At 49.9% G+C, this 8265-nt stretch overlaps 1 protein-coding gene across 1 annotated transcript; it reads right to left on the bottom strand.

The window, feature by feature from the left end:
- Nucleotides 1-1261: 1261 nt before the first annotated feature.
- LOC102730348 (nuclear RNA export factor 2-like) lies at nucleotides 1262-8033 on the bottom strand (the record flags this gene model as incomplete). Its single annotated transcript, XM_081809594.1, has 16 exons — nucleotides 1262-1448; nucleotides 2004-2076; nucleotides 2658-2700; nucleotides 2793-2908; nucleotides 3019-3077; nucleotides 3198-3305; nucleotides 3445-3500; nucleotides 3586-3654; nucleotides 4037-4073; nucleotides 5726-5835; nucleotides 6013-6120; nucleotides 6241-6747; nucleotides 6864-6968; nucleotides 7083-7166; nucleotides 7464-7617; nucleotides 7850-8033. Coding segments are annotated over 16 exons (2000 nt in total), but the record flags the coding sequence as incomplete, so codon positions are not given.
- Between the last annotated feature and the right edge of the window lie 232 nt (nucleotides 8034-8265).

The raw sequence follows: 8265 nt of genomic DNA, 5'->3' as shown, positions 1-8265 counted from the left end.
AATTGGGTTCTTTGTCCTTTTGCTGTTGAGCTGCAAGGGTTCTTCATATATTCTTGTCAGATATGTGATTTGCAAATATTTTCTCCCATTCCTTTGGCGGGATTTTCACTCTTTTGATAGTGTCCGTTGGTGCACAACAGCTTTTAATTTTGCTGAAGCCCAATTTATCTATTTTTCTTTGGTTGCTTGTGCTTTTGGTGTCAGATATAAGAAACACTTGCCTAATTAATGAAAACTTACACCTATGTTTTCTTCTAAGATTTTTATAGTTTTCGCTCTTAACCTTTAGATCTTTGATCCATTTATAGTCTATGTGTGTACATGATGTGAATCTGGGGTCAAAATTCATTGTTTTGCATGTGGATATCCTGTTGTCCCTGTACCACTTGCTGAAAAGACTATTTCTTTTCCCAACAGATTGCTTTTCAGCACTCTCACTGACAATCAATTGACCATAAATGTGAGGGTTTATTTGTGGACTCTCAATTCTACTCCATTGATTCATGCACTGTCCATATGCCAGCACCACATAGTCCTGATTACTGTACCTTTGTAGCAAGTTTTGAGATTAGGGAGTGTGAGTCCTCTAACTTTGTTCTTTTCTCTCGAGATAGTTTTGGTGCACTTACATATGAAGTTTAGGATAACCTTGTCAATTTTTGCAGAGAAGGATTCTGACAGGGATTGTGTTGAATCTGTAGATTGCTCTAGGTATTACTGCCATCTTAACAATATTAAGCCATTTAGCAATATTCCAACCCATGGAAATGGGATATCTTTCCATTTATTTAATTTTTTTCGACAATGTTGTATGGATTTCAGAGTATAGGATTTGTGCTTCTTTTGTTACATTTGTTTCCAAATATTTTACTACTTTGATGCTATTGTAAATGGGCTTGTTGTCTTAATTTCATTTTGGGACTGCTCATTGCAAGTACATAGAAATGCAAATGAGTTTTGTATATTGGTCTTTTATCCTGTAACCCTGCTGAGTTTATTAGTTCTAGTAGTTTTTTGGTGGGTTCTTTCAGATTTTCTATATATAAGACAATGTCATCGAGCATTATACTGTTTTTTAAACCCTTCACATATATAATAGTATGATACCTTTTCCATGGGCCCACTCTCTTTCCTCTTTTTTTTTTGGAAGCAAACTATCCAAAATGTTATTTTTCCAAATTTCCTGTGAGTTTCTTTGATTCACGCTCCTCCACCCAAGTCGCTGTCCCAACTCACCCTTCTTCCCATGTACACCCAGCACTCACTTCTGAGACCACTCGAGTTTCATCCCAGACTGAGTGGAGAAAGCATGCACCATTTCCTGCTGCTCCTGGGAGAGGGTGGGCATGGAGCTGGAGGTCAGTGTAGGCTCTTGGTTGGAGAATGCACTCTGAGTCTCAGTGGGGGTGGCATCTCTCACAAACAGCTCATCATTCACGATGCATAGACTGAAGGGAAAATGGGCCCTCAGACAAGTGGATGAATGTACAACTCCACACCCCCAACAATGATCCTGCTCCCACTGCCACTGAGCAACCAGATTCCTTCCATACTTCTACTGTGCCTGCCCCCCTGCCCCCAGATTCCTTGGCTGGTGCCTCCACCCCTCCCACAGAGCCCACCTTTGCAGGGACTGTCTACCAGCCTCACTAGATGTGTACTTAACCTGCAACCCAGGGATGATTTTACACCCACATTTATCCCTTACAATAGCTCAAGGGAATGGACAGTCTAATCCCCATTTTCCAAGGAAGACAATGAGTCACAGAGAGGTCATGTGACTTAACCAAGATCACACACACCCAGTGAGTGCTGGGGTCAAGAAGAGAACCCAGTGCTCTAACTCCAGAGCCCACGTTCTTAACCACCAGACCGGACCGCTCCTTGGATCTACCTGTTGGCTTCCCACAATACTGAGAAAACCAAGATGTCTTCACCACCACGTTCCCACACCCCTGAGCTCAGGCTGGGACGAGCATTCCCACCTACAACGTAGCACTCACCTGGAACTGCCGGCAGGGGTAACGATGAAGGTCCGGGTGAAGGCACGAACAGAACCCTGAGACGTTCCCTCCACTTTAACAACAAACAACAATACCCCATTAGAGTTGCACATGCTTCACATGCCCACACAGTGTTCCCAGTCAGGGTCTGACTTGATATTCATGCTGAAGGGGACAATTGTTCACTGGGAGTCGGGGTGTCTGGTATGGGGATGGCAACAGTAGGAACAAAATGCTCCCAGCGACAGGGCCTCTACTATGTGACAGGTGGTGGGACAACCACTTCACAAGTTCATTTGATTAATTTTTCACAGCTGCCCGAGAGGTGGGTGTTATTAGCCCCATTTTGCAAACGAGGAAACTTAGAGGTTAAGTAACCACCCCAGGTAGATCTCAGAATAAGGATCTGGGATGACAGCCATGAAACTCATTAGGGAAACAGACTGTGTCCCTAATGCCCAAGCTGTGTGGGGCAGACAGGCATAGACCCGGTTCAGACCAGGATGGTTTGGGGACAGAGTGGAGGCAGGAGAACACAGCAGGAATAGGAAGAGAAGGAAAGGGATCAGGGAAGCTGGGACAGTTCTGAGAGGGAGCCCAGCCAGCGGGGAGGAAGCCGTGGGGCATCTGGGGAGGGGCCCAATGCACACTCACCTTCCTTGAACACCCCGTTAACAGAGAAGCAGAGCATCTTCTCCTGAAAGGGAAGGGCCCAGGTGCTAAGTCACCTAAACTTCCTACCCACCCGCGGCTTTCTGGAGCTGCCCTTGGGAGGAAGCACGTGCTCACCGTCTGGAACCACATGTCCACCAAGAAGGAGCTGAGGTCATGCTGTGTTTTGGGCAGCACACAGAGGGAGCCCACGATGTCACGCTTTGTGTGCTTCAGTGGCTGAACACACAGGGCTATGCGGGGAGGAGAAGCAAGCTCAGGTCGGGAGTTGCCACACCCTGGGCCCTATAATTACCCCTGCACACCCCCTTTCCCTGCCCAATCTTCTTCATCACACACGCACAGGGTTCCTTGGGCTTCTTCATATTCCTGCTTTCCTTGAAGTACTCGCACAAGCTGCTTCTAGCAGAGAAAGAGGAACAGAAGGTGGTGGTCTGGCCAGTGTGGGTATTTCCAGGAGCTTCCCTGTATCCACTGGGGAGCCACAGGGCCGAGGAGCAGAGTTTGAGCTTTGCTACTCACAGGGCTGGGTCCTCGGCGTTGAAGGGAATGGCCAGGGAGAAGCAGGCCTCATCATGGTAGGCATCGAGGAGACCCTGACGGTCTCCAGAATCATAGATCAAATAGTATCTGTGGGAGAGTAATGAGGACAGTCTATCTCTGTGGTCTGGACCTCAGATGAGATTTCCAGACCCAATCAGCAGTCCTGAGCTTGGGTGGCCTCACCCATCCTAGCCAACCCCTTCCCCAGGTTCCCAGGAGTACTTACTGCTGCAGAAATTGCAGGACTAGACTCTTCAGTGCATCAGATCCTTTGTAACTTTCCTGGAATCAAAAGACATTTGAGATTATGTGGCTGATAAAGCCTCCCTTGTAATAGCCCAAATATTGTTGATCAATTTTCCCTCACCTTGCAGGGCTTTATCAAGCAGGGTGTGTCATTATCAATGATAACTGGTGGTGATAACTCCTGGCCATCCTGGAGAAGGGAAGAAGAAGTCAGCAGTGGAGACCAGGGAGGTGGCCCTGGATGATCAGGGGAAAAGATGAGCCCAAGAGAGGGTGAGGGTCAGAGGTTAGGTATGAAAGGGCACTGGAAATTACATGGACAAGATTACAGTGGGTGTCTTCATCATGACATCCTGAAAGTATTTACTATTATATGCAACTTTTGTCTGTGTGTGTGTGTGTGTGGATATTTTTCCAGAAAACATATTCATGTCTTTTTCAGGAGTCCTGGTCTCCTAAAATGGATAAGGGTCTGACACAAACCTGTAATCTAGGCAAGACCCAAAGGGCTTGAGGGCAGGTGTGGTGGTGATCAATGTTAGTAAGAGACAATGATGAATGTAGTCACTTACCAGGCGTAACAACTTAGGAAAACAATCCTTGATGGCACTGTCCCAAACCCAAAATAGAAAGAAGTTGACTGTTAGGCCAGGGTTGCGAAGCCTCCCTCCTACCCTTTCCCTCCCTTCCCTCCCTCTCCTTTCCACTGGGTAGCTCCCCCCTGGACTGCCCTGACTCCCTTCTTCAGTGCCACAAGAAGCAACATTTGGAACCCAGGCTCCAGGGCTGCCTTCCCCTTCCTGCTTCCCTTCCTTCCTCCAAGTCCCCACTGAAGACTCCAGAGAGAAGAGGGAATGGAGTGGGAGCCCAGCACTCTGCTACCTCACTAGGGGTCCAGCATGCTGCAGGACCATGATACCCCCCAGGGATGGCCCAAGATGCTAGGGCAGGGAGGTGAGTGAGGCAAGGCCCAGGAGGCAGGGATGGAGAGGGAGGGGGATGAAGGCAGAAGAGGGAGTGAAGGTAGGAGGGGAGAGGTGGGAGAGACATAGGGGAACCAGAGACAAAGGAGGAAAGAAGGCAGAGCAAAAGGAAGGGAAAGAAGCTCTACCATGGTGGTGGGGATCAGGAGGAAGAGAGAAGAAGGGGCAAATGGCTCCCCGGCTGCAGTCCTTTCCTTCATCTGCCCTAACTGGCCCTGGCACCCAAGGTAAGAATGGAAAACATGCAGGTGTTGGGCTGGGAGCCCATTGCATGCTGGTTGAAACTTTGTCACCTGTGTGAACTCAGTCTGAGCCGGGCATGGGAAATGAGGCAGCCACGGGGGCAGGAGACCTTCCCCAGAGGGAGTAGAGGGTCAAGCCCCAGGTCAGCATGGGGCTGAGGGTCTGTGGACCCCTCTTATGATCACTGCCTTCCCTCCTGATGGCCCCTTTGCACCTGTGCCTGTCTCAGTCGGTTCCTTGCCTGAGCAATCATACCTGTGCTGGGCTACCCAGGCTTCTCTGAAGGGCCAGTCAGGATGATGTGATGTGCAGAGGGAGGGGAGGGGGCAGTGCCTCTGAGAGGCTTGTCCTTCTGTCCTCTCAAGCATCTCTGCCATCTGACTCCATTCCTGCCTCAGGAAGCCCTCTGCTCACTGGCAGTCACCCATTTCTAGCCCCTTGACTCAGGGAACCCTGGTTTCTCCCAAGGAGGGCCTTGCTCTTGGCATTGGGTCAGAGGAATGGCTGTCATGATGGCAGGCCCCCAGGACCTTGGCCCTCAGCATGGGGCAGGAAAGCCACCATGGCCGCCTGAGATTAGAGAGGGCAACCCTTTTGGAGCAAGGGCAGGAGGTCCCCTCTCAGAACAAGGGAGAGAATGTCCATCTCGGCAGGGAGTAGGAAAGCCTGTCTCAGCATGAGGCCCTGGGCTGGAGGACCCTTCTCAGTCCAGGGCACAAGCATCTGGCTCAAGGCTGGTCACTCCCGGTCCTGGGGAGGAGGAGGAGCCCTGCTTCTTGGAGCACACTCTTGGAGGGCATGCTAAAGAACTCTGAATGCAGAGAGGTGGAAACAGACCCCAGACCAGGAGAACAGGTGAACAGTCAGAGGAAGGAAACTCCTTATAGGTGGGGGACACGGAGAGAGGAGAAGCTGGGGCCTATGGCCATTCTGGAGGACCAGGGTTGCAGCTTCCTGCATACATGCATTCTCAGGGACAGTTCAGGCTCCCGGGACCAAAGGTTCCCAGGACGTGTGAGAGGTGTTCACACTGACCTTATGTAGGTGGGCTGGTCTGGAAAGGTGTCACACAAGGGGTTCCCTTCTAGCCAAAGCTCTTCAAGATCCAGCCCTTTCATCTTGTTTAACTCCCACACCAAGTTCAGCTGAGAAATATGGGGAAGAAAGTGGAAAGGAGTCCCAGGGAAAGAGAGACACACAGGCCCCTGCACCCCCAGCCCCCACGTTTCCACACAGGTACCTTCTCCTGCCTCCTGTCATCACTCTGATGAGCACTACCACTCACTGTCAACCCCAACTTTGATCTGGCTCCCTCTTCTCACCTCATTTTTGGAGAGGTTCAGGATCTTGACTGTGGGGACCATCTGTATAATGTCAGACAGGCCATCCAGCCCGTACAGTTTGTTGTTGCTCAAGTTCAAGGACAACAGCTGTTGGTGAAGAAGAGTTAGAGTGACAGTTACCGTCTAGGGCCTCAGAGACAAATCTGTCCTCCACCCCATGAGTTCCACCCCCTACCATTATTAACAGCGCTGGGCCTAAGGCCTCACCTCGGGATAATTCTCTTCAATGATCTGCAAGGTGGCAGCCATGCAGTTTCTCCGATTCAGGATCATATCTATATCATGGCCCGCCAAGTCTTCAGGAAGCCGAGAGGAGGCAATCAGAAGGCTGAGAGGGGTCCAGGGCCAGCACCAATCCCTCCCCACATCACCATCCCTCAGCCTCCCTCCCAGGCAGATCCCTGTGCCTTCACCTGCCCTAGAATTACTGCTGTCAAGGGTACCTGGGTCAAAGCGGAGACTCTGGAGGTCAAGAGCTTGCTGGGAGACGTCATAGCGTTTGCTCATGGTCAGCTGCAGAGAGAGATGGAGAAAGCCACTGGGAGGCTCTGGTGGGGATAGGGAAATCAGGGGCTGGAGGAAGAAAAAGTGGGTGTGGGTGTGGGCACACAATGGACCTTGAGTCTGCATTACCTTTAGCTGCTCCATTTCTTCTGGCTCCAACTTATACCGCACAGAGTAAGGTGCAGTAGAAGGATTGACAAAGATAGATATCTGCAGGAAGGAGACGTGGGGTCAGCACCAAGAACTTTCATTCCAAAGAAGATGACCAGCCCCTGCCCTGTCCTCCTGCCCCGGGACTAGGTAGAAGTAATGCCCTCAACACATACCTTTCGGTTCTCCTCGTCACAAATCTTGTAGCTGACATCCTTCAGTGTAGAGGCAGTGCCAACATCCTGGACAAAGAACCGAGCCTGGTTTCTCACGTAGTGAAACTGCAGGAGGGGGAGGCAACAATAATTTTGGAGGAGAGAGTCTTCCTACTCAGTGGGCTCCCCCCGCCCCCACTTCCCTGTGCCCACTCATCTGGCTTCACCATCCTCTCTTACATCCACTGGAGTGAAGGGGACACTGCAATGGCTCTGGATTGAATTCATTAGCCATGTCTTATCATACTTTCTCCCATAGGGAATCTAAGGGTGAAGAGAAGGGATGGGAGTGAGGAGAGACAACATAGAATTAAAGAGGGAAAACAGACCCAACAGCGATCTTGTCTGACCTTCTACTGAGCTGTACAGGGCTTCGAAAGAAGGGACCACTGGCATTATTTCTTATTTTTTGTGCCAAACGTGGATTTCCTAGACCCTCCAATGGAATCTCCATTGGAAAGATCTCCTCCAAATAATTGACATAAGGATGTTTAATGTGGTCTTCCTTTTTATAAGGTTCCAGGGTATTCTATCTAATGCAGACCCTGCCAAGACACTCACGGTGATCTTGAACCAGCTCCCTGGGGTTCCATCTTGTGTGTTCTCCCCCATTTCTCTCCTCAGAGCTTTTCTATCTCTCCACACAGTAATATGGATATGGCCCTCATTTTGCCTTTTCACTCTCCTCTTGTAGCTCCAGGTGCTATAGGGAGTGCTGTGGGGGGGAAGTGGAGAGGAGGAGGGTCGCCATAAATGTTAAGAAAGTCTTCTTCTATACACCCTCACCTCTCTGTCACCAGGACAACAATTAGGATTGCTTGACCATTATTCCATTTCCGGCATTCTTCAGTTTTCCAGTGAGAGAACAAAAAGAAGACCAGGGAGAGTGAAAGAGTCACCTAGTCCCAGGGGCTGCTGCACGCAAACCAGTCTGCCTGGTCACTTACTGTCTTACTTGGGGGTCCTCCTGGACATCTCCCATCAGCACATTTCCATCATCCTCCTGGAAGTGTGAAGGCTGAGGCTCATATTCACCACGGTCATAATGACGGTTCCTCTTGCCAAAATTACCTCGGACAGAACGCCAAAATTTCTTTCTTCCTTGAGGTGAGCTACCACCATCATTGTATTCTCAAAAAGGGGAACAAAAATACAAGTTTAAAGACACATCAGTGGTCCACTTACCGTGTACCACATCTTAGGCTAACACCACAGTAGGGCAAGCAAAGTGTCAACCTGCCCTAAGGATCCAATCTCCCAAACCCTGGAAAGGAAACTCCTCTGCTTGTCCAGATAGGAGAGCCTTATTTGACAGATGGCACTATCAGGGTAGGAATCTTGGGGGAGGAGGAGGAGGAGAAAA

The sequence above is a fragment of the Leptonychotes weddellii genome, unplaced genomic scaffold (assembly GCF_054177405.1).
Source record: "Leptonychotes weddellii isolate Sample4059 unplaced genomic scaffold, ASM5417740v2 HiC_scaffold_1124, whole genome shotgun sequence".
Lineage (NCBI taxonomy): Eukaryota > Metazoa > Chordata > Mammalia > Carnivora > Phocidae > Leptonychotes > Leptonychotes weddellii.
This window is presented reverse-complemented; position numbering and strand designations above follow the sequence as displayed.